General features: G+C 36.8%; 1 protein-coding gene across 1 annotated transcript in view; it reads left to right on the top strand.

The window, feature by feature from the left end:
* CFAP54 (cilia and flagella associated protein 54) overlaps positions 1–26,990 on the top strand; it is a 252,362-nt gene that overhangs the window by 156,650 nt on the left and 68,722 nt on the right. The window contains exons 46-52 of the mRNA XM_019732067.3: positions 2,666–2,752; positions 7,855–7,977; positions 12,169–12,222; positions 17,094–17,301; positions 19,416–19,495; positions 21,121–21,290; positions 25,747–25,852. Of these exons, the coding sequence (XP_019587626.3) occupies positions 2,666–2,752; positions 7,855–7,977; positions 12,169–12,222; positions 17,094–17,301; positions 19,416–19,495; positions 21,121–21,290; positions 25,747–25,852 (828 nt within the window). The remainder of the gene's footprint in view (positions 1–2,665; positions 2,753–7,854; positions 7,978–12,168; positions 12,223–17,093; positions 17,302–19,415; positions 19,496–21,120; positions 21,291–25,746; positions 25,853–26,990) is intronic.

Genomic DNA, 26,990 nt, shown 5'->3' with positions numbered 1-26,990 from the left:
TTTGTGTCTCTTGTCTTTTCTTTGTTAAGGGTGCATCTAAGAGAACAACCGATTCTAACTGTGAAATAAAAGACAGACACTTCTTAATATCCTAGGAAGTAAAAATATCACAATACAATTCTCTTTTCCTTTGGGGAAATGAATCTCTCTCTCTCTCTCTCTCTCTCACTCTCGCTCTCGCTCTCTTTCTCTCTCTATATATAGAATATATATATATATATGTATATATATATATATTCTATATGTTTCCCTGAAAATAAGACCTAGCCAGACCATTAGCCAGACTGTCAGCTCTAATGCATCTTCTGGAGTAAAAATTAATATAACACCCGGTCTTATATTATATTAAAAGAAGACCAGGTCTTATGTTCATTTTTACTCCAAAAGACTCATTAGAGCTGATGGTCTGGCTAGGTCTTATTTTGGGGGAAACACGGTATATATACACATGTATATATATATATATATATATATATATATATATATATATATATATACACACACACACACACACACACACACACACACACACACACATATGTATACAAGTGGACACTTTTGTCAATGTTGCTCAAGCATTAGTTCACCATAATCAGAAGTGTCTGGATGCTGATAGTAACCACTTTGAGCACCTTTTGTAATTGCAGAAGTCAAACATGACTTGTATTCATCTTTTGTTATTGGTATATATTGAGTATTACAGTTTTAATAGAGTTTTTTCCTTTCTTAAAATGTGTATACATTTTTGGCACACATATATATATATATGTATAATGCAAGCAGCTTCAAATTTATATACATATATACATACATATATATGCATATATGTATGTATGTATGTATATATATATACATTTGAAGTTGCTTGCATTTTAAAAATAAGTTAGTATGTCCTGTTGGTGGTTTTGTATTTTGCTCCTTTATCTTGTTTTTCCTATTTTCCTCCTTGATGCCATTTCCTTTATTTTTGTTTCTCTTGTTTCCCTGTTTGCTCTTTAACATCTATTTTGTCTCTTTTTCTGCTTCTTTCCCTTTTCTTCATACTTTTCATACCTGCTTTCTTTTTTCCCATATATTGTTTTCTATTCTCTTGTTCTAAATTCGTTCTCTCTTCTTATATTGAAAAGATTTATTTCTCCCTGCTATGAGTTGTTAAATTATAAAGCTATGTGTTAAAGTGAAGAGACTGATAAATGCATTTAACACTTGGCAGATTTGGCAAGAAATTGTTTATTAGAAAAAAATAACAAAAACGGTGCTCCTCTCACTGTTACAGGGGCTCATTTCTGGATTTAGAAAATAGTTCTATCCCTTGGGTAACCTTTAGCTGCCTTGTCACATTCATATATAATACATACCACTGCACTGGAAAAGAAATGAGAATTTTTTCTCTCTGAAGCTTAAGAAATTGAGAACATTTTTCTGAATAATCAAGCAATTGGCAGCAATAAAATGGTGTCGTTTTATTTCTTACTAAAGAAAAATCTCAAAGGTAATAGACAGCTCATTGTTTTGAGCTGCATTAATTGTAGAAAAAGGTATTGTGTTATGTTTGTAGCACATAACTGTACAAAAATGTATTACGTTTGAAATCATTTAAGATCAGTTCTAATCCTTTTTAAAAGTGTTGCTATTAGCAGCTGCCAGTTGACTGACAATTAGAGTCTCCTTAGCTGAACTTGCAGGACGTAAACAGTTTCCACTTTGTATTACACTACCCTTCATCAGAAGTCCGATGGTTAAGGAGACTGATGTCACATAAAAAGTTTGCTATGGGATCCACTGCCGTGGAATCATGGGAAATATTTTGCTAATTAGTAGGAATCCCAAACCTCCTTCTTGCTTTATCTCCCCTTAGTGGGGCAGGAGCCAGCTGTAGGAACTGAGCTCTGGAGCTGTTCCGAAGTCTAGGCAAAACTGTCCCCTCAACAGCTGTCTCTGACTGGAGCGTGGCTAGGTCAATTGAAATATTATAGTCTTTAAGTCTTCGCATATAGCCATGATTTCCAGAAGAGTTGAACTTGGGGTTAGTTCTAGTAAAATAAAAATATTATGTGAAGCGTAAGCATGGGTTTCAATGAGTAGAATATATGTTCTATGAAGGCAGGGATTTGTTAGATTTTGTTCTTATTCAACAGTGCCTGAAACATAGTAGGCATATTATAAATATTTTTTTGCTGATAGGGATATTCCAATTGAATACAAATAGCAGCTGACATTGAGGTGAATAAGTAGAAGCTATCAAGGGACATGGATATGAGTTCCTTTGCTTTAAATTTTGCATTTATTTGAAAGCTCATTTGCTAGAATGTTTCCACAGGCCTTCGTGATTCATGCATATATATTGAATTAATTTTTTTCAAGAAAGATAAATAATTGCATTTTCACTTTTTCAATCTTAAAAAGATGTGAAACCTAGGGTTTGGGTACCAAGTGGCATCTATTTGAAACTGTAAGTCCCTGATAGCACATTAAAGTGCTGATAAAATTATGAAGCATACGCTAGGTAGATCATTTCACTTATACCAAACAGTACAATCTCCTAGCATGGAAAAATCAATCACTGTTTTGCATAACATTTCCTATATTATTTGGCTAAGTTTTATTATTATGTTATTAACTTGGTAAAATACGTTTTAAAAATAAAATGGTTTTCTGTTGGTAGGTTCTGCCTCTCCTTGCATTGTACCAGTATTTTGTTTTCGGAGTTTGCCAAGACCTAGTCAGAAATCTAGAAGCAAGAATCCTCAAGGTATGTAACAAGCTTTCAAGACATTTGCCATTCTTGAACTATTAAAGATATTGTCATGAATTAATTTGGTTCTAATATTCATAATAATAATAAGCTGGTAATAATATGGTGTTATACTGATATTTAAAAAAAACCAAACTTGCCCATCACTATAATGAACTATGAGGAAGAGCAAGTCAGAAAAGTTATCATTTTACACTTGGGCCACAGTAAAGTGAGAAGCAACTCCACCTGATAACAAGGCTCACCCACCATCAGTCAGCCTGGAGATGACCACTTCTGAAAGATTGGTTTCCTGGAAGACGGGAGACTTAAAGAGTCAGTTTTCTGACATTTCTGTGAATGTTTTTTGCTGAGTACACTTATGTATATCATGGTATACAAGAATTTTTCATTGCACCGACACCAAATTATGATTAATTCTGGAACCTAGAAATCAGCAGAGGGTCTCTGCCTTCATGATTCACGTGCAGTTGGCTTGAATCCCACGTGGAACCTCAAGCACCTCATTTTCTCTGCCCCTTTTCCTGGTCACCTATGGTCTCAGGCTCCCACTGTTGTTGAATTTGTTTTGTAGGCAGATCATCTCAACATCCAGGAAATTTGCTTACTATTCTGCACTTCCTCATCGCTAATGTGGAATTCAACCCTATTCCATATTAAACACACACACACACACACACACACACACACACACACACACACATACTCATTTACACATAAACCATAAACACACACAACACATATTCACCGAAGGCCTTTATTTCTACCGTGTTTCCCCTAAAATAAGACGTAGCCAGACAATCAGCTCTAATGTGTCTTTTGGAGCAAAAATTAATAGACCCATATTATATTATATTATATTATATTATATTATATTATATTATATTATATTATATTATATTATATTATATTATATTATATTATAATATCATACTGGGTCTTATAGTAAAATAAGACTGGTCTTATATTAATTTTTGCTCCAAAAGACACATTAGAGCTGATTTTCCAACTAGGTCTTATTTTAGGGGAAACACGGTATATTTGACTTTACTGAAAATTGGGAACACAGGGAAATTTAAGTCGAGGCAAAAAAATTTTTAAATAGAATTTTTGACATTCTGAACTTAAAATATTTCTTGGCCGACATCTCGTGCTTTTGCTTCCCATACCATGGCTTAGTCAGCTGTGTGCTGGTAAGTGATTCACAGCTCACTCTAAAGAAAAAAAAAGAAAAAGAAAAAAACCTCTGATTTGTAGCATTTGCATTTTCCATGGTGTAAATGGTCTCATGATAGCTGACTTCAGCCTACCAACTGGGCGTTACTGAATGTGGAATGTGGAATTGGGACAAGATGTGCACAATTAGCTCTTACAGTAGGGAGTGAGTGGGCTCCAACATACCACTAGCTTAACCCTCCTTCTCCTTTTTGGGAAATGTACTCTTCCCTTCTTCTCCAAATCTTTTCCTTTTTCTAATGAGGGAAAATTAGACTTCTTTTAAACTGGTTTCTCCGTCCAGACTCTGCCCTTGGGCTTATGTTTTCAGACCCAAATATTCCATCGCATTCTGTTTCTAAATAAAGACATTCTGGTGCTGACTCTTAGTATATTTTAACTCAGGAATAAATAAGTTATAAATGAGAATTTCTGGATCACCCTTTTTGAGTTAATTGAACTCTTAAGAGTTCTCCTGCTTTTGAATTCTAATAACACTTTTTAAAAAATGCATGCAATCTTTTCTTTCTCTTCGATTGCAAAATTCTTGAGGCTTGGGCCTATATTTATTCATCTTTTAGTTCTGTATCACATCTTGAGTGATACATTTATATTCTTGATATTCAGTAATTAATTACTGAATTGAATTTAAAATCTATAGACATTTATCAAGGGGCCTACTATCCACACTCTCTTTAGCGTTTAGTGGGAACTCACTTAGAAGATATTTGGTAACTGTTTATTACTTTACCTCTGAAACAGCATTTATTGAGTACCTCCTAAATAAAAGCACCATGTTAGTAACTCTAATCAAAGAAATGTAACCCATGGTCCTTGTTTCTAAGGATGTGAAAATAGGGAAGAGGAAATGACATAAATGCAAGACAATAACTTGTGCTGCTGCCACTTGGTCGTTTCTAATTGAGGATGATGAGCACCGTCTCCAGGAGTTTTAAAGAGGGAAACATGGCATTGAGTTTCTAGGCTTCACTAAGTAGATGCGATTTAGGCTTGAGAAGAGTAGAAGTAACTGAGCAGGAGAGAGGAAGAAGCGGACATTATTGGCAGACAGTAGTGTGAAAGATATAGAGGTGAGAAAGTATTGACTTCTTTAGGGGGCAGCAGTGGTTCACCTAGACTGGAGTGGAGGTTTTGCATAGGGAGGTTGGGGAAGATAACATGAGAATACCAGAGGTCTGTGATGTGGGGAATGCGAGGGGCCCAATCTTGAATTCTAGACTGAGACATAATGTGGAGGCTGAGCAATGGGAGGAATGAGGGGACTGTGGAATCAGAATTGGGTGACAGTTTTATTGTGGTCTGTGCTAAGAGGCAACCATGGAAGGGTCGTGACGACCATTAATAACATGTCAGAAGGAGATCAGGAGAGGCACTGAAAGAAGAACATTTTTAGTTAAAAGACTATTTTTTTTTAATTGGATTGTTAACACTTGACAACTGTTTTTGTTCTAGAGTAGCTTAAAAGCCAGTGAAGAAACGTCGACCCCATTCTGTAGCTTTGGGTTGGCAGGGAGAATTAATTACAGAATTTTGCTCAGGAGAAGGAAGTGATCAGATGTATCTGGTAATAGTGTCAGGAGCAGACTGAGATGGAAGTGAGATCTTACTGGCATAATAGGACTGAAAAACCCAACTAGTGTTTTAACAGAAGTAATGAAAAAGGGCAACCAATGGTTCCTTCAAAAGAAGGAATGACAGCCTCTGTGAGCAGAGTTTGCCTGACCTTTCTGAAGTAAATTGGGGTCAGTGAGTTTCCACTCACTGAGAGAGAAAAGTCATAGTCGGGAAATAGCAAACAATGATGTTTTGACAAATCAAACAGCAATAGATCATCCTGTTCAGTTTCTATAGTGTGCTAATGTCTTTCAGGGAAAGCTGTAAGACCTCTTTCCGATCAACTTGTCTGGCTTCACTTTAGAACTGCCAACATCTTGAAAGATTTGCACTCTCCAAATATCCAACATTCCTGGAAAGGGTACCTACCGTTTGCTCTGTATTTGTGTGAGTGAAAGGTTGATATATGGGTAATTCTTTTTTTTGATCAGGCTTGTTTGTGTTCATGGTGTTTGTCATTTCTGAAAATATATGGTCTATTATTGTCACCATTGCTTTTTCAGATGGTCATATTAGTGTGATAAACTGAAACCCAAAGTAGCCTTAACAGTTATAGGTAGTCCATGTATAGCAATCTTATAGTCCAGACCAGCGGAGACTAACCTCACACAGAGATGAGGAAGTGTTTCCTCCCTGGAGCAATGAGAAAGATGTTCATGGAGAAGTCAGAAAGAGCCTTCTTTGATGTGATACAGCGCTAGTACGATTAGAACCCAAGGTGCCGTAGGCCAGAACCAACGTATGCAACTCAATAGACAAGAAGTGTTCTCTTCTCCATTAAAAATACTCTCCTGATCTTTAATGATTTATTTTCATGTTATTGTCACATCTTGTTTTCCCCTAACTTACCTTCTTTTTACTTCTTTCAAATTTATACACTCTTGAGATTTCTAAGATAGTGCTTAAAGGAAAAGAGAGAGTAAAATGGGATCCATGTTGAGGATTAATTGAATTTATTTTTACTATGTTATGTATACATACATCTGTATGTATGTATATATATATTTTTTTTCATCTAATTTTGTATTTCATTTCCTGCTTCCATAATTTATCCTTCTCTATTCTTTAGAAAGTCACTAGATGTCTTCAAAACGTAAGTTAGGTTAGGGCCCTGCCCTGTTCGAACTTTCCACTAACTTTTTATCACCCAAGAATAAAATCCCAAGCCCCCACTTGGCTGTACAGGACACCATTCGCACCTACCTCCCAATCCTCTTTCCTTCTCTCCCTAAGCTCCAGTCACACAGGCTGTTCCTTGAGCACACCAAAGTGGCTAGACTGCTTCTGCCACCATGTGACCTTTGTAATTGAGGTCCCTTCAGCAGATTTTCATGTCTCTCTCCCTTACATCATTCCCAAATCTCTTCTCTTTTCCTCAGGGAAGTTCTTCTTGACCACAGTTTTGAAAAGAACATTTCATCAGTAACCTCTACCCTTTCTCTTACTGTGTATATCTTTATGTATCCCTTAAATTTGGCTAAATATATATATATATATATATATATATATATATATATATATATATATATATATATATATATATATATCGTGCTGGAATGTAAGCTCCAGAGGGCTTGGCGAATAAAAGCTGTTCAATAAACATGTTAGATGAATAAATGATTTTGATCAAGAAATTTTCTTCCTATAATTTCCTGATTGAAAGTCCTGCTGGGTTATATTCAAAATGAGACTTGCATAGTGTATAGTTAACAATTAACTAATGTTGTTGAGTATATGTCTTTAAAATTGACAGTGCCCATTAATTATGGATAAGAAAATGAATCGTTGTCTCTATGTTGATACATTGTGGAGTTCATCCCCTGGTGTGTTTGACTCTCCTCAGTGTTAGAGAACATCAGGAGTGTTTTGGTTTGGTTTTTCTTTTAGACCATAATTCACCATGGGAACACAGAAATAAATTCAATTATTTTTAACTCTTCTATGCCTATCATATTTTTATGTGTTTGCCTGTGATGAAGTAGCCACATCTGACAGATGTCCATTGTTTTGAACAGCGGCCTGCTGTTGTTTATTAGTTCTTACTGAGTCCATTGCACATGTAAACTGGCTTACACACATACACATGCATCTCCATTACCCTTGTTTACTAAACTTTAATTTATAACAGGTTTACCAACATTGAGCAGGAGTTCTGGATCTCAGTGGTGATTTTTCTCTTTAAAGTTTTTATTTTGTAAGTGAAACAAAATGTTTTATTTTAAAAATTCATTTTTTTCTTTCCTTTAAAGATAGAAGTCCTTATAGATTTAAGATTCTTTTCTGAAGCCTTTCATGAGATGTCCCAGATTTTTCATGGAAAAAACATGCCTGCCTTAATACCCGCTGGTTCTAAAGCTGCTGGAAAAGTGAAGGTAAACCTGCTGATTTGATTCAAAGCCATTTCTTTACCTTTTGAAGGCTGCGTTCCTAAAATCTAGGGAATGCGTCCACAAACGTGTATTTACAAGTCTCTGGTGTGGCAGACCTCATTGGTAAGCATGGCTATAGCTAACATCAGGTTTTTACAAAGTTTCACTTGTCTGGAATGGAAGGATGTCATGGGGGGAGGGAGTGTGGTCTTGGAGGAGATTTTTACAATGAAATTCTGAATCTGTATTATAGTTACCATGGACTGTTTCAGGAGACGCATTCATCAGCCATTAACTGTTAGACTGTTGAGTCTAATCGTATAATTTCTGGTTAGTGTTCTTACTCAGACAGTCTCGCTCGTGTTTTATTTGGATGTTTTTGACTTACATACTTTATATGAAAGTGTTAAGCCTGTGTTCAAATTTCTCCTGATTTCTGTAAGGAGAGAACATTCCTCTAGTTTGTCTCATCTTTTTTGACTTTGGGAAGTTGCTTGCTTAATGTGTATTTGTAAATTGTAAACTGAAGCCTCCTTAAAAATGAATACTGGTGTTTATATTTAAATCAGAATGAGCTGTTATTTTCCTGTGTTTCCGTTTTCATGGTGATCTGGAAATCAGTGAGTGATCTTGTTTTAGGGAGATGCTTGGACCCTCATGGGCCAGCAATAAAGAAAATAAAAGGAGATAACAAGTCAGTTTCTTGGGGGAGACTGCATGTGTGAGGAGTGGAACTGACAGACAGCTACATGCTGATGGGATTCCAATTTTGAGAACCTAAAAGAAGCTGGGGAATAGGATGTAAGTCTTGAAAATTATTTGCATAAGCTGACATTATATTTACATATAATGCATTCAACATATTCCCCTGAAATACAGCTGCCTATTTCTCAATATGATTATAATTATTGTAATAGGGTAAGATCTACAGAAAATCCTAATAGGGACGCTCAGTAGGCAATAGGATATGTGTATGTGTGTATACACGTATCTGTCTATTTATAGAGGAATCAGTTGGGTTTTGTTTATTTTCTGTGACATGAATGAATTCATTTTCTTACCTCAGTAAAATTAGCAGTATTTCCTGGCTTGCTTCTCAGTCGACAGCCTTTCCCTATTGTAAATGGTTTCCATTTTGTTATTAAAATCATATTTTAATTTATTTAAGTGTTTATTGAGAGTTTACTGAATGCAGGTAGTATCCCAGGCATGGGGATGGGGCAGTAAAGAGATAAATAGTTACAGCCTTCCTGGGGGCAGTCAAGTGAGGAAGGCAAACAATAAACGTATTAAGCACGTAAACGTGCCAGGCAATGATGTGCTGTGAGGACAGTCAGCTGAGTTAGGGGGACAGAGTGACCAGAGTGACAGGTGGCTGTTTTAGTCAGAGTGCTTTGGGAAATCTGGGAGTTTTGAGGGTGAAGAATTCAAGAGAACAACCTTCCCAAAAGGAGGAGCTGCAAAGACAAAGGACCTGGGGGAATGCCTGCACGGTGTGGCTGAAGAAAACCAGGAGACCAGTGAGGTTGGACAGACAGGAAGCTGAGGAGGAAAAGAGGGCCGGCCCTAGGAGCTAGGTCCTGTAGAACCTCACAGGGCTTGGTCAGGTCAGGAGTTTACTCTAAATGAGATGGAAATCTTGCAGAGCTGTGAGCAGAGGAAGGACAGGATGAGTATTCAATTTCAAAGGCCTGCTTTCCTTGCTGTTTGGGCTAGACTGTGGGTGAGCATGGGGATAAATTGGGAGACCAGTTAGAAGGCCTTTGCATGTCATCTGAGTGAGATGGGACAATGGTTGGGGTAAAGGTGGTGGAAAGAGTGAAAAATGGTCAAATACTGGGTATGTTGTGAAAGTAGAGCATTTGTAGATGATGGTTTGGTTGTGGGATAGAAGAGAAAGGAGTCAAACAAGATTACAGTGTTCAACTGATAGGAAGAAGTTTTCATGAATTGAGATGGGGAATACTGCTGGGCAGGGGTGAAACATGTCAAGTATGAGATCTCTAGTAGATATACGGGTGGAGATACAGTGCAGGTAGGTGCAGAGAGTATATGATCTGGAATTCAGGGGAGGGGTTGGGGCTTCAGGTACATTTGGGAGCATTAGCGTAGAGAGTTACAGTCATGGGACTAGATGAAATCATCGGGGGACCGAGGCAGATAGGAAAAAGTAGAAGTCAGAGGACTGACTCTTTGGGTCGTCCACATTTAGAATCCAGAAAGTCAATTGGGTAGAGTGAGAAACAAGAAGGAGTTTTCAATGGTCACTGCTTTCACCAAAATAAACAGTTCAGAAACCAATTTTGACAGGTCAATTCCAAATTTCATTTTTATCAGCTAATTATCATAAGACACAAGTGTGGGTGAATTGTCTCCCAGTGGATTGTGACTTCAAATTTTGTATTCTCAAAGTTAATTTGCAGCTTCAATTGGGAATTTAAAAAGTGTAATTAAAGAGGAAATGTGTTCAGGATTTATAATTAAAATAGGTGCCAGTGGTATTAGGCTACAGGCTAGTTATTTAAAGAAAGGATTAATGAATTCGATTTCAGTTGTAAAAGAAGTACAGTAAGTCCTTACTTAAAGTCATCAGTAGGTTCTTGGAAATTGCAACTTTAGGTGAAATGAGGTATCATGAAACCAATTTTACCATAATTGATATAAACAAAAGTTAAGTTCCTATGCCATATTTCTGGTCATAAAAACAAATATCACCAGACTTCTAAATAAAGACCCAAAACACTTATAATATTAAACATTGAAATAAATGTGAGCTATACATATGTTTAATAAAGATTAATAAAAACAAGTAAGATAATGATTTCCAACCCACTTATTCCAGTTTAGGCTGGAGCCTATCCTGGAAGCTCAGAGTGCCAGGAGGGAACCCACCCTGGACAGAATGCCTTCCATTTCAGGGTGCCCTCATACATACACACCCACACTCACTTGGTTTAGGGGTCCCTCAAAAGCAGCTCCTGAGACAAAAATTTTGGAGCAATTAGCATATTTGAGAAGTGATTCCAGAAAGAATGGAGAAGGAGTGAGAAAGTCAAATAGGGAAAGGAGGAAAATCATTCCAGGAACATTGATGAGGTCACCAGTATAGATAACCAGGACCCTTGGAGAGACTGGCTAGAACAGTCTTTGTCCCTTATTGGTACGGGATGCTCCCTCCACTCCCGGCCTTTCCTCAGTGCTCTTGTGGCCACAGAATGCCTGCAGCGAAAAGGTCCAAGTGAAGCAGGATACCATTCGTATGGGAGCGGCCTCTCCACAGAAGCTGCTGGTGCATTCCAGGTGGCCTACGGCATATGGGTGGGGCATCAGTGTGGACATCCATGAAGGGGCACCTTTTAGAAAAGGCCTTCTGTACCAAGAGGGATATACCCTCCAGAGTGATATAACAATCTCCTGTGGCAAATAAATTGAATATTTCCTAATGCAACATTATGTTTAGAGCCAAACATATTAACAAGCAATTCACTAAAAAGGAAAAGAACCACAAAAAGAGTCATTCTGAAGAGTATGCAATTTTACCTCAAACTGGTCAACATTTTTTTAAGTGCTAATACTCAATGCTGTTAAAAGTGTAGTAATCCTGGCATTTTCATAAAACGTGGGTGGAAGTGTAAATTAAGCCAGTCCCTTTCAATTTTCTTAATATATTCTTATAACCCTGTAATTCTGCTTCCTGAAATCCATCCAAAGGTGATAATCAGAAATACAGACAAAATAGTCACCCATGTTATTTAAATAGGGCTATATGGTGGGGAAATGGTGGGAAGTAGTCCTTTTAGATGTGTCACGATACAAAAGAGGTTATTATACGCCATTCATAGGATAGAACATTACCTCGCTTTCAGACTGAGGCTTACGAATAATTTAATGGTGTGGGAAAATGACTATGATGTAATGTTTAGTGAAAAGGAACATAAATCCATATATACAATTTTAAAATACATCAAAAAGAAATTGGTAGTAAAGACACCAAAATATTAACATTGATGACCTAAAAGAGTTGATTTATGTAATTTTTACTTTCTTCTTTCTACTGTACTTGTCTTTTGTGACTAGAACATGTAGTACTTTTACATTAAAATATTTAAAATTTGTTTAGAACACATTGACAGTTTTATTTAAAAGACCACTCAATACTCTTGTTTCTAACATTAATGTTTTGTATTTCGACAGGTATTTCAATCATTTGACTCAGGAAAACCTCTTACTCATAAAGAAAATATACAAGTAAGGATAACAGTTTATAAACATTCGATATTTAGTGTGGATAACTTCTGAGTCTTTTTTTTTATCTATTTGGTAGTTCTAATCTTTGTTTTTGAAAATCCTTTATGTAATGTGCTCTTCTATTTCTAATTATGGGTTATCTCAAAATGCTGAGGCCAAAGGTAAGATTGGCCCCAAACTAGTCTGGTTTTCAGATCGGGCAAATAGTTATTGTTCCTAAATTTTTAAATTACACATGTGTATTCAGTTTGCTCATCTAGCCATGTCAAGTCTCTAACTTTGATATTTGTCTTGATCACTTATCCAATAACGGCTGACTTTGTAAGAAAAGGATTTTGTGTATTTTGTGGTAGCCCACTTGTTCAATCCTGCTTTTACTCGTATCCTTTTCCCTAGTATGAGACTGCCTCTTAACCAATGGTTTGAAAGGTTTTCTTTTCTTTTTTTATTTAAAAAAGTTTTTTTCATTGAGATGTAATTGACATATAACATTGTGTAGGTTTAAGATGTACAACATGTTGATTTAATATATATGTATTTATATATATGTATATTTAAATTAAGGGTTATTGAGGTGACAATTGTTAGTAAAGTTACATAGATTTAAGGTGTACAATTCTGTAATACGTTATATATATATTTCACACTGTGTGTTCACCACCCAGAGTCAGTTCTCTTTCCATCACCATATATTAGATCCCGTTTACTCTCTTCTAGAGCCCCCCACCCCCTTACCCTCTGGTAACCGCTAAACTATTGTCTACATCTATGAGTTTTTGTTTCTTCATTTGTTTGTCTTGTTCTTTTGTTGTTTCTAGTTTTATATACCACATATCAGTGAAATCATATGGTTCTCTACTTTTTGTGTCTGACTTATTTCTCTTAGCATTATAGTCTCAAGATCCATCCATGTTGTCACAAATGGTACTATGTCATCTTTTCTTACCACCGAATAGTATTCCATTGTGTATATATACCACTACTTCTTTATCGATAAGTTTATATATTGCAATATGATTATCACCATAGAGATAGCTAATGGAAGGTTTTTATATGACATTTTCATAAGCAGCTCCTCTAATCTCCCCATTTCTCCTTTTATGTGAATTCAACAAATATTGAATAAAAGCCTATTGGAATCGTTTTTACAAAGAGAGGGCTAGACTGCCCATCTCAATTTGTTTGTTCTTGTCAATAATTGAATGACTGGGATTTAAGCTTTGATGGCCTAGTACTATTTAAATAACTTGAAATAATCATTTAAAAAATCTTTTGTCTATCAGCCATCTGTCCACTAGAAAGCGTTAGAGCAGAAGAGTGGTAATGCAACCATTATTAAAGGGGGTATGGACAGGTAAGGGGCTCACACAACCACGTAGACAGATATACATAGTTTTATTTTTTTCAATGCTAGAAACAGCTTTCTGTTCCATTAAATAAGGTATTTATTTTCATGAAATAATATTGAGAGACATTTCCTCAAAATTGCTTTATTTTTGTTCTCCCTAATTTTGATAGGAACATATCTACCTTTTATTAAATGTAATCTTATTGCTTTTCTATTGTTCATTTTATTCCACAATCTTCATATATAATTATGCTTCAGATGATTCATTGTTTTTGCCTTGAAGTTTATTTTAATTTATAAGCAAGTTGCCTGAAATGAAAGAGCTGGTAATTAGGAAGATACAAACACATACTCATGTTTCGTTTTAGTGTTTCAAGATCTGGATGTTTAAGAGTATTTATTTCTTTTCAGTTGTAAATGCCACAGCATCCTAAAAACACTTCTTTAAGGAGTGGTTTGGGGTATAAAAAGAATGATTGCCTGATCATTTCTTTTTGAACAAAAAGAGACTGACAGTATAATGGAAAACTGATTTCTATTAGCTAACTAATTAAAACAGAATTGTTGGTCTGCTTAAGACGCTTCAGATTACGCTTTACATTTTCTGTATAGAGGGAAGGGGTATTAAACAGCATTACTAATTAATCTCCTTTTGATCCTCAAGTGTTTGTGTGTAATTGTTAAGACTCATTAAATGACTGCTGTGGAGACAAAAGAGAAGAGAAAACTTCTCTCCCCAGCCCCTCAACCAATCCAAATTTCTTTTCCTAGATCTGGAATGACAACCGTTTTCCTAGTACAGCAGTTTGTTACCTGCTCAGGCTCATTGATGCTCCATGTCTGGCTCCCCTGTAGGTGTTGATTTCCACCCTTAGAGGAGGTTAAGAAAAGAGAATGAACAGCAACAGCAACAGACCTCCCCACTGCCAACATTGCCTCAGATTCTCCCAAACAATGAGATTTTTCTTTTTGAGTTCACATAAGGCAAACAACTTCCTTTTCTTCTACAATAGCCAGCCCCAGCATCTGCCTTTTTAAAAAATATATTAATTCAGAAAGTATTTAATAAGAGCCTATTGTGCGTAAGGCTCACTGTTCTGGTGCTGTCAAATAAACACATCAATCAACAATCCATACTCCAAGCCCTCAGGGAGTTTATATTTTCGTGATCAAGACTAGTAATAAATATATAAGCAAACATTGTGAGTAAGTAAATCACATAGTATATTACAAGGTGAACCATGCTAAGGGGGAAAATAAACCCAGTAGTGTGTGAAGGGGCTTGGAAACATGGGGCTAGGTTGGGGTTATAATTTTAAATGGGTGACCAGGTTAGTCCTCATGAAGGTTACATTTGTGAACAGACTTGAAACAGGTAAATGTACGAGTCATATGAAATATGGAGAAAGAGTATAGTAGGGAAAGGGTGCAAAGGCCCTGGGGCAGGATTGCGCAGCTTGGGGAGAACACCTTGGCCAGTGTGACTAGAGCTGTGTGAATGGTGGAGGGCAGTAGGACATGAGGTCAGAGAGCTAACAGGGTGCCAGTTTGAGAAGGGCCTTGTAGGGCCTTTGTAGTTTAGGTTCTTATCTGAACAAAATGGGGAGCGATTGGAGGGTTTAGAGCAGAGGCATAGCCTCATCCACTTATGTTTTGAAAGGATCACTTTAGCTAATCTATTGAGCCTACTGTTCCAGTGCTGTCAATCAAAAACATTAATCAATAGAGGCAAATTCCCAGCCCTTATGGAGTTCATATTTGTGTGTGTGTGTGTGTGTGTGTGTGTGTGTGTGTGTGTGTGTATTTGTAGGGGAGACTAGGAATGCAGTTTTGGATGTTCAATTTGAAATATCTGTTAGACATCCAAGTGAAGGTATTGAGTCAGAAGGTGATTGTATGTGTCTTGAATTCAGAAGAGAGATTAGGGATGGAGAGAAAGCAGAGAATCAGCATTTAAGTGAAATTAAAACCATGAGCCTGATTAAGATCATCTAAGGGGAGGGAGTGAGGAGAGGGAAGAGGACTGATTCCTGAGATACTCCAATATTAAGAGGTATAGGAGAAGAAGAGGAACGAGCAAGAAGACTGACAAAGAGTGGCCAATAGGATGGGAAAGAAACGAAGGGAGTATGATGACTTGAAAGCTAAGAGAAGCATTTGCAGAAAAGGAAATGATTAATGGTGTCAAATTTTGCTGATGACTCAAGCACCATAATTGACTGAGTCTTAAACATGCATTTTTTTCATATTTAACATCTTTGAAATTAGAATGAATTTTACTGTTGAAGACGTGACAGTTTAATTGGAATATGAGGTAATGTCTTAGATTATAAGTAATATGACATATAAGGACTAAGAATTGAACATTGGATTTAGTCAAGTGTAGGCCGTTGGTGACCTCAACCAAAGGGTTTCAGTGTAGGGAACAAGTGGGTTTATAAGCAAATGAAAGGACAGAAATTGGAATGTTGACAACTCTAGGTTGCACTGTAACAGGGAACAAGATTTGAGGTAGTAGCTGGAGATGAAGTCGGGGTATAGAAAGTGCTGATGGGACTATCTCTGTAGAAAGGGGACATTTATGATGTAGAGAGAATGGCTGAGTTGACCAATGGGGACAGGATCGATGGCGGAGGTGACTTGAAGGAAAGGAGAGCAATGGGGCATTTGCCTGGGTAGCTGGGTGAGACGGTGGCGCTGTGGGGTCTGTGGACATTACTTTCACTGCTTCAGTTTCCTTACTTAAGTAGAGGAAGCAAGGTCATTAGCTGGCAGGGGTAGCAGGGAGGGAGGGTTAGAATTTAGAAACAAGAAGAACGTGAGATGGTTGTCTAGGAGAGAGTGAGAGTGAATGGACCGGGAAAATATAGAATGATGATGAGGCAGCCCTGAGGTTTGGTCAGGAACTTGAAGTGAGACACTTGTGATTACATGATTTTCTCCAGCCTTCAGCTACTGTAGGGTACATGTCCCCAAGAAGGTTCAGCATTGTATTTTAACAGGGATATGATTTTGCCAAGGAAATGTGTATGCCAGGGAGATGAGGGTATGCACAGAGCGGAGTTCTAATGATTGAGAGTAGAATCTAAGCTGAGTAGGGAGCTTGCTTGCCCTCCCATTCTTCCTGTTCCTGTCCTAGTAGCTCTAATATTTACTCACACTAAAGCAGAGTGGCCAGCACACATGGCTGATGAGCTTTTGCGTTTCTCTACTTTGATAAAGTGTCTTCTCTCTTGCTCTCACCATAGGTTCACTCTCATTATATGGTGGGGCTGGGCTCATGAGGCACAGGTCACCAATTGGTGGGGAATAGCTGAAGCGCCACAGAACTGCTGGAATGGTTCTGACATTACATGCTTCTGTCAATAGAACTGCCATTAATGGTATCTCATATCTATCTATCCCTGTATTCTTTCACCCCAAAACAAATGAAGAGTGCAAAAGGGGACTGAAGCTAACAATATCTAATATCTAAAACATTTTACTTATTTCCATTTTTAAATTCTTTTTTTCATTTTTTTAGGCACTTGATGAATTAATAAATAAAGGCTTGCCTCAAATTCTGGTTACACTTGGCCAAAAACATCTCTTAAATAAGTTTTCTTTTGTTAAAGCATACTTTTTAATAAATGTGGCTGCAACAATAAATTGTGTCCCAGAAAATCTGTTGAAAACTGTCTCCCATGGATTAGTTCCCGAGAAGAGCAAAGCAATCCTCCAGAACTTGAAAGGTAATCTTTTATTTTATTGTTTGCTTGCTTCTCTTTCTCCTCACTTTCCCCAACTACTCCCTACTTCACTTTCAATAATCTCTATGAGCAATCTAGTATATATTCTTCTACATTTTTCTCTTATCTCACTAGTGACACATATATGTGTTTATGTTTAGGTACATGCATATCCATATCCATTCATTTACCCTCATATCCATATACTTTTCATATAGTATATACATATAAAATAAGATTTGTCATTTATACAAATGATGTGTTTTACATTTTTCTGCACCTTGCATTTCTCATGCAGAAAAGCTTCACTAAAACCACTCTACGTCCACTGCTTTGCTTTGGTTCACTCTATTGGCTGTGCAGTATTCTATGCTGTGATATCCCACAGTTATGCAACCATTTGCCTACTGATATGCATTCATTTTGTTTCTAGAGAATAGTGCTAAAGCGCTACATATCCATATGATATATAGCATATATTTCTGTGGGATAAGAAACCCATGGATGGGATTTATGGACCACAGTGTGTATGTATTTTTCAAATATATTAGTAGTCACCATGAAAATAGTTGTTTTTACCATTAAGTATGAAAAGCTAACTGTGGGTTTTTCATATATGTCCTTTTTCAGATAGAGGAATTTCTCTTCTGTTCCAAGTTTGTTGAATGATTTTATCATGATAGAATGTTGGATTTCATTAAATGCCATTTCTGAGTCTGTTAAGATGATTATATAGTTTTTGTTTTTTTATTCTATTAATATGGTGTATTACGTCAATTGATTTCTGAGTGTTTAACCGACCTTGCTTTTTTGAGATAAATCCCATTTGATCACGGTGTATAATTTTTTGTGTGTGTTGCTGGATTCTGTTTGCTAGTATTTTATTGAAGGTTCTTGCATCTGTATTTATAAGAGATATTGGTGTGTAGTTTTCTTGTGGTGTCTTTGTGTAGTTAGTATGGGAGTAACACTGGCCTCTGTTTTAAAATGTAAGTTTTATTATTATTCAGATATGGGGAGGCCAACAGATCAGGAGATGACTGCCGTTGAAAACATAGTTTGTTATTTACAGCTCCCGAGAGAAGGGTCATGCCACATCATGGAAAGACCACGCAGGAAGCAGAGAGAGCAGTGAGGAAAATGTGGGCCACTCTCTTCCTAGGGTGTCTTATGCTCTGATACTCATCGCAGGGTTCTTCCATACCAGTCTCCAGGCATTTGTTTTCTACCTCTGTCTCTCTCTCTCTGTCTCTCTCTCTCTGTCTCTCTGTCTCTCTCTCTGGGACAAGACTCAGTCTCAGATCTTCCTGCTGGGCTTTCCCAATGCTCAAACCCTCCCTTATACTCAGCTGACCCCCAGCTCCAGAACCTCCTCATGTAGGAGAAGAGCCAGGTAGGTGGGAGTTGGAAGAAGAGAGGACGTCAGGTGTGTTCAGTCCCATGTTATTCTAGACTCCCTCTTCCTACTTGGCAAACTTAGTCTTTCAGGTGGATAATTTTTGAAGTAATTCCTTGTAGTTTTTTTCTCTCTCTACTATAGGAAGTCTAGAAGCCTGGTTTACCAAAGCAGGCAAACTCTGTGATCTAAATTCCCTCAGTTCTCCCTATCTCAAAATAAGGGCCAGCTTCGGGTTGTGGGTGGGGATTTTGAGATATTTGAGAATTGTCGGATGTGCTGTTTCACATGGTCTTACGCTCTGCTCTTGGAGCAATGAGTTTGTGTAAATCAGCAGAACTGATGCTTCCAAGGAGATCTTATTGAAACATTATAAACATCTGGATGACCTAAAATACTTTGAAGACCTTAAGGGGTTCTGGAATTCCAGGGGAGGAACCAGTACTTTATATCAGTAGCTGGTCACTCAAATAACATCACTAAGCATCCAAAAGATCCTTCCAGAGTTGTCTGATTTGCTGTAAGAATCAGTCTCTGTCTTCTAATGTGTGATGTTTACGAGACTATTTGATATAGCAATATATTTCTATATATCATTGTGGGTTTTTTAGCATTAAATTTATGGATAGTTTCCCAACTAATGATGAGTTTTATAAGCTAGAATTAATATTTAAACTAACCACAGATAGCCTTGGTTCCTCTAAAATTTTATGTCTTACAGAGTTATGTTTAAAGGATGATGGAGGCTCATTTAGTCGTCTTACAAAAGTGAAAGATGATTTTACTCTTATCAAAATAAAGGTAAGTTTCAAATTGTTTTCAAATCATGATAAATCAGTTACCAAGATGCCCACTATTAGGTCATGGACAAGCCCACTTTCAGGGTTGTGCTCGCTGTTAGGAGACCAGGTAGCTTTTCTTGCATAAGGATGGGTTGGGATGAGAGGGAGTCTACTCCTCATTAGAAAAGCAGACGCCCAGAGGTGTCAGACTTTGACTTTCCAATTCAATTAGGTGCTGCAGAATATATGATTCTTTATTTGATGGGATTTGAATATTCCATACCCTGTGTCTCATTTCCTAATAATAATAATGATGGCAACAGCAACAAAAACAGCTACCACTTATTGAGTGCTTACTACATGACGGGCACGTTGCATGATTATTTGCACAACACTATGATGTAGGTATTAATCATATTTGAAATATGTTGCACTGAACCATGAGAAAATTGAGGCTTAGACAGTAAGAAATTTATTAACGTCATGCAACTAACAAAATACAGATCATGTTATTATTAACCATTATACAAATTGTCCTAGAACTTGTATAATATCTACTGCTTTCTACAAACAAGATTTTAGAGACCTGTTCCTTGAAAGGTTAGTTGGTCCCTGTTTATTTTGCCATGTCAGGTTGCTATTTCCTATTGATTACCCACTGTGAAATTTCATTATCTTCACATTACCAGTTAGGTGACCATGGTTTAATTCGAAATACAGTCGATCCATATTATTTGCAGATTCAGTATTTACTAATTTGCCAATGGTAAAATTTATTCGTAACTCCAAATCAATATTTGTGACTCTTTCGTCGTCATTTGTGGACATAGGCAGAATATAGAAAACTTTGTGTATGTGCTGCCGAAGCGAGCACAGAATATAGAAAACTTTGAGTTGCCCAACACAGTCATTCTCAGCTGAACTGAACAAACCAATGCTCTGAGTTTGTATTTCCACTTCCATACTATAAACAACTGTCCTTTTCATGGTCTGTGTATTGCCACTTTTTTTTTTGGTGCACTTTTATGCTTTTTTGTTGGTAATTTTGAGATTTAAAATTACCCACCAAGTGTAGTGTTGTCTAGTGTTCCTAAGTGTGAGGAGGCTGTGATGTGCCTCATGGAGAAAATAAGTGTGTTAGATAAGTTTCAATCAGGCATTAGTTATAGAGCTATTGGCTGTGAGTTCAAGGTTAATGAGCCTATAGCATATATTAAATAGTGTGTCTTTAAACATAAACACACATTAAACAAAATTACATATAGATCAGTTGACAAAATATGACCAGAGGCCCCCAGGAACCTATCCTAGTATTTTCCATAGGAACAGTGGTTCAATATTTGCTAATTCAGTATTTTCAGCAACTTTATTGAACATAACTGCTCTGAATAAAGTATGTATGAGCATCAGCTGTGCATACAATAAAGGGTAGCTGTCGTATATGCTTAGTGTTGCCATTACTTTCCTTTTATTCTCTGTTGCCTTTTTCCTCTTCATGAACTCTCTCCTCTGATCATGATCAAATTTCCTTTTTGGTCTTTCATTCATTGCTACCTTTCAGTACATGAAAACTAGTTGATGAATATGGATAAGACATTATTTGTATTTCTGAACTGATGTGATTGTGTGGTATTCTTTCTTTAGTCTATTTTACTGACGGAAGCTGAAGACAAGCTAAACTTCCTTGTGTTGGAGATGGAACATCCAGACCACAAGAACTTCTCTCAGTGTTCTGTGGGCGAGCTGGAGATAGTGGTGGAGGCCAGGCTTCAGCTGGCTGCAATTGCCCTGCAGAGACACCGGGCTGCATATAGGTGAGTCCCTTCAGGCACAGAAGAGAATTTCTTCCTCACCCGATTTGTTAAATATGTCTAAATTTTATTAATTCCTAGGTTAATAGAACATACTTGGTTTTTATTATTCAGGGGAGTTTTTGTACATTATTACTCTTAAAACTACAGACTGAAAAATTATGTGTGTTTTTCTGTCCTTGACTTTCTTCACAGAACTAAAATTCTATGCATTAAACTCCTTGCATTAGATTCAGAATATAGAAGCGGGATTAATTATTTAACAGTCATTCTCTCAAACAGGCGAACCCCTCTGTAGTTGTTGAAAGGGGGTAATCAATTCCGCAAAAATCCCCTTTTGCTTTGATTGACACATGCCATCATCTCATCAGTGTGAGCCTTGACTGAAGTCCATTCCACGATTAACCATATCTATGTTTGATTGTTTTTTGCTAGAGTCAATATAGCTTTGGAAATTTATTTTTTGTGGTTTCTAAGCAGTGATGAAAATCCATAAAGTCTGTTTGGAGTAGTGATTCTCAAAGTGTAATCTGCAGATCTCTAGGGTTGTCCCTGAGAAGTTTTCAGGGGGTCTGTAGGGTTAAAACTATTTTTATAATAAAACTAAGGTGGCATTCGCTTTCTTCTTGTATTTGTATTTGCATTGATGCTGCAAAAGCAAAACCTTTTGAATCAAAGAGGTGTCACCAATCATACTGGTAGTCATTACATACAACACTGCCACACCCTTGCAATTAAAAACAAAAGCCACTTTCACTTAAGAATGCCTCTCATGAAGCATTAGAATCTTACATTTATAAATCCCTATCCATGAATCTACTTTTAGTATTCTGTGGGAATATTAAATGAGAAATATACTTATAGCAGTTCTGCTGCATATCAAAGTCTGATAGGAGCTTTTACTATATATAGAAAATAAATAACGTGAATAGATAGATAGCTAGATAGATAGATAGATAGATATGACTATAAAATATATAACTATCTTATTTTCTATAGAAGAATATAGAATTCTTTTCTCCAAACAGTTTCCCAGACAGCAACAGCAGCCCTAGGAGATATTTTTTTGTCATGTACCTTCCTTATTTCCCCAGCTCTCCATATATCTTAGGCCCTTTTGGTATGGAAGGTGTGAGTGATTTTTTTTTTTTTTTTTAGGGAAGAAGAAGGAAACTAGAAACTAAAAATTACAAAATGGCCACAGAAAAGAGTGTCATAATAGAACTTTAATTTGAAGACCAGATAGACATATGCAAATAACGTGCAAGTGAATCAGAATCGCTCCTATTTTAAATACATGAACCTGGCCCTTGGGACAAAACCTGCAAAAACTTTGATGTGATTGCCTTTTTGTAGCGGAGTTGTCATTTGGGGAAGCCTACTGTCAAGATGAATGAGTTTTTCTGAGGTGAACTTTACCCCCAACGAGCTTCTGTTTGGGCGCTGCTGAAAGTGTTGGACAGTCTCTTCCCCAAATGATGGTTAGCTTGACATTTCATGATACTTCTAATAAAATTATATGTCAAGGAAATTGAAAGGCACCTTCCCTAGGGTGACAGGGAAAGTGAGCCACATGGATTTTTAGGAGAACAAACTGACCATTTTTGCCATGAATGTTAATAAGAAATAAATGGGATCAAAGTTATTCAAACTATATTTCTACTTCTTTTAGGGCTGTCTCAGAATCCTGTCTTTTTTTTTTTTTTTTTTTTATAAGGGTTCCATGCTATTCTCCTTTCTATTTAATTTATTGTCCAAATGGGATAAGAGTTGAGTCTTTTAATTTTGTGTCAGAATGAGACTCCCTTCCTCGGGGACTTTAGACTGTTTATAGTGGGCAATCCTCCTACACTTTCTGTCTCTCAAGTGGGAAGGAGAAGCTAGAAATTTTCCATTGTGCAGCTAAGCAGTACCAGGTGGATTAGTCCATGTTCATATGTTTGTATTTTATTCATTAAGTTTTGGGGTTAGCAAGATTCCAAACCACAGGCCTCATTTCTCTTAAAATCAGAATTTGGGCTTTAGAATCAGAAGGATGGGATCAGCACCACTTTCTTTTTCTAGGGCCCTCTAGTAACCAACCTGTGCTAGCCTCCGGAGCCACTTGGTAAACAAAGTGCCACAGAAATGTGTGTATCCTTGAGGGAGGAAGGGTGTGGGGCAGAGGAAATTTCATACCTCAGTACATAATGAATCAGTGTTACCGTTTTTTTGTTGTTGTTGTTTTCTTGTTTGTTTAGTTTTATTTTAAGTAAAAACCAATATATTTATACAATCAGAAACAATACCTTAGAAAATATTCTGCAAATATCTATACCATTTTAGTGATTTAGTAGAATCTTGGGAATTTAGAATTCAATAATTGCAGAAAGTTTTTTATTCCGATTAACAACTTAGAAAAAAAATCAAGTTAATATCCCCACCCCTCCTGGCTAACTCAATAAATAAATAGTGATAACAGCTAGTATGCACTGAGCACCATTCATTTGCCAAGCACCACTGTTTGCTAAGCACACCCCACTCTCACTAGAATGTCAATTCCATGAGGGCCGGGACTGTATCCATAGACCTTAGATTTATTCTGGCTCGGTACTCAATACATATTTTTGAACAAGTGAAAGAATAAACACCTCATTTAATCCTTACAATAATCCCATTTCAACACTCTGGGAGCCTGCAACAGACTATACATTCTCCCAAGCATCTATGGACACTGACAAAGCTGATCATATACGGGCCAGAAACCTCAGTAACTGACCCAAAGGGGTTGGCATACTGACCGTAGACCAAGGATGAGGGAAGCCTCTGGAATGTGTATCTGGAGAAGTGATGTGACCTGATTTACATCTTGATAAGATCGCTGTGGCTGCTCTGTGGAAACCAGGACTGCAGGGCTAAGAGCCATAGCTGGGAGACTGGTGAGGAAGCTGCCAGTCATTCAGCCTGGACAGGGTGATGGCTTGGACAAAGGTGTTAGCACTGGAGGAGGTGAGGTGAGGAGCTGCTGGCTGGTATCAATATTTTGAAGGTAAAGCTGACAGAACTTGTTGATGAGTTGAATATAGAATGAGTCAAAGAGAAAGCAATGGTGATTCTGGGCTCTGCCTGTGGGATGGAGGACAGAGAAGAGCACTGGGTTTGGTGGAGAAGGTGGAAGAAAAGGAATCTGCTTGTAACCTATAAGTTTTCTAGGGCTGCCGTAACAAAGTACCAAAAATCAAGTGGATTAAAACAATAGAATTTTATTGTTTCACAGCTCTGGAGGCTAGAAGTCCCAAATCAAGGCATCAGCAGGGTCATCCTCTTTCTGACAGCTCTAGGGGAGGGTCCTTCCTTGCTTTTCCTAGTTTCTAGTTTGCTGGCAATCCTTGGCATTTTTTGGCTTATAGATGCATCACTCCAGTCACATGGCCATCTTTTCCCCTTGTGTCTTCACATCGTCTTCCCTCTGTGTATGTCTGTTTCTCTGTTCAAATTTTCCCTTTTATAGGGACACCAGTCGTATTGCAATAGTGTCTACCCTAATGGATTCATTTTTAACTTGATTTCCTCAGATAACTACCATTCTGAGGTATTAAGGGTAGGATGTCAACATACCTTTTTTGGGGGGGGACATAATTCGCCCTACAACACCTATTAAATATGATTGTCTATTAACTGTTCAAGTGGACATATCAAGTGGGGAATTAGCTATATGGGTATACTGTCCATTTGGCTTTTGCCCAATCTTCGTATGTTATTAATAACACTGTGATAACCATATTCAGATGTATAGATTGTTCCATATTTTGAATTTTGTTTTGAGATAGATTTTCAAAAGAAGAAGCCTCTTGATACATATTTTTAAATATTTTGAAAAAGTGTGATGTCAATTATAAATTTATCATTTAGGAGAGGAAAATGTGATGGTTTAAAGTGCAGACAAATTTATACACAGAATAATAGGAAATACAAAGAATTCCCATTTCCTAGATTCTGTTTTCTTAATTTAGTACATTCCCCTTCTGGTACTGTTAGAAACTGATTAAGTAATAATTTAGCTTTAGAGTTTCCAAGTGTTTAGCATTAAGTAACATAATACTATAACCTCAAAAAGCTAGAGAATCACATTCTAATATAGATAAAATGCATATGTGCTCGTTAATTAGGGAGATTGTCAGCAAATTTTGTTTTAGATCTTGGAAACTTTCATTTATTTATTCTTTTATTCACTCACTTTCATTTAAAAATATTTTTTAGCTTCTGTTATGTCCCAACCTCTAGATTAGCTATGGAGCAATTTACAGGCAAGTAAAGAGTGTAATAAATACTACACGGTTAAGACCAGGGTACTATTGGGGCATATAGAAGGGGTACCTAACAGGTTTTGGGGAAGACGGGAGTGTGGGAAGAGCCTTAGGAAACAACAAAATGCCACAGTGTAATACCAATAACATTTAAAATATATTCTCTGTTTTAGTGCTGCAATAGTATTTTCCACACTTAAACTTCTCCAGGATTCAAAACTTTCTAAAAAGAAGGAAGTACAACCTGAAACAGAGAGTTGCATCTCTCCTAGAGCTTCTGTATGTATGAATTCAATGTTTATCCTTATAATATGTATTATACAATAATTATGGCAAGCTAGAAAATTGTCTAATTAATTAGTTGTATGAAACAAAAGGGTAAAGTAGAAAAAAGCATTGAATTCAGAGTACAGATATCTGTGGTTAAGCCCTGTTTATGCTATTTATTAACTGGTATATTTTTGGCAAACTCCTGAAACTTTAAAAATAAAATTTAATTAAAAATTTTAATTTAAATCTCATTTGTGAACTGATGGAATTGGATGTAATAGTCACTAAAGTCCCATTAGATGTATAATTACAGTATTCTAGATCTGATTTCACTAGCAAATGAAGTTGTTTCACTTTATTTTGCTCTTCATTTCACTTTTCAGTTATTACTTCAGCATTACCAGAATGACTCCAGTGTTATTTCCTACTTTGGATTTCTCATAGTTAGAGTCTTCCACAGTTTATCTCTCAAACCTATTTGACAACTGGTGTTGCATATTTGAAATTTTATTGGCTTTTGATAAGATCAAGTAATTTAATAATATAGTATTGTTTAGAATTAAAATATAAAGATTCATCACATAGAATCCTTACTCATTATTTTAAACTTTACTAATAAAATTGTTAATATCTACTGTCATTACAAATAAGTAAAACTAATTGTCCTAGAGACTCATTTCTTACTCTATTAAAAGCAATAAAAATGCTAAAAAGCAATCTAATTCTAAAAATTGACTTAGAAGAATGGTTGTCAATTAGGAGCTATTTTGCCTCCCCAGGGGACATTTGGCAACTTGTAGGGACATTTTGGTTGTCACAGCTACAGGAGGTGCTACTGGCATATAGTGCATGGAGGTCATCGATGTTGCTCAGCTTCCTATAATGCACAGAACAGTCCCCCACAACAGTTGTTTGCCCCATAATGTCAGTAGTGGCAAGGCCGAGAAACCCTGATTTAGATGGTGACTTGGTTTTTTAATAGTAACGGGGAATGTAGGCACTAAGAGATTAAGGTATGTGGATGGGCATTTTTTCTGTATTGCTAATCTAAATACTAGACTCCCCCATTACTTGCTGTGCCTGGTTGCTGATTCGTTGGAGATGAGCTGTCAGAGATGCATAGAAGGAAATTCCTAGAACAAGTGGG

The sequence above is a fragment of the Rhinolophus sinicus genome, chromosome 1 (assembly GCF_057876585.1).
Source record: "Rhinolophus sinicus isolate RSI-liver-muscle chromosome 1, RSI-T2T, whole genome shotgun sequence".
Classification (NCBI taxonomy): Eukaryota; Metazoa; Chordata; class Mammalia; order Chiroptera; family Rhinolophidae; genus Rhinolophus; species Rhinolophus sinicus.
The sequence above is the reverse complement of the archived record's forward strand: the minus strand, read 5'-3'. Positions and strand labels throughout refer to the sequence as shown.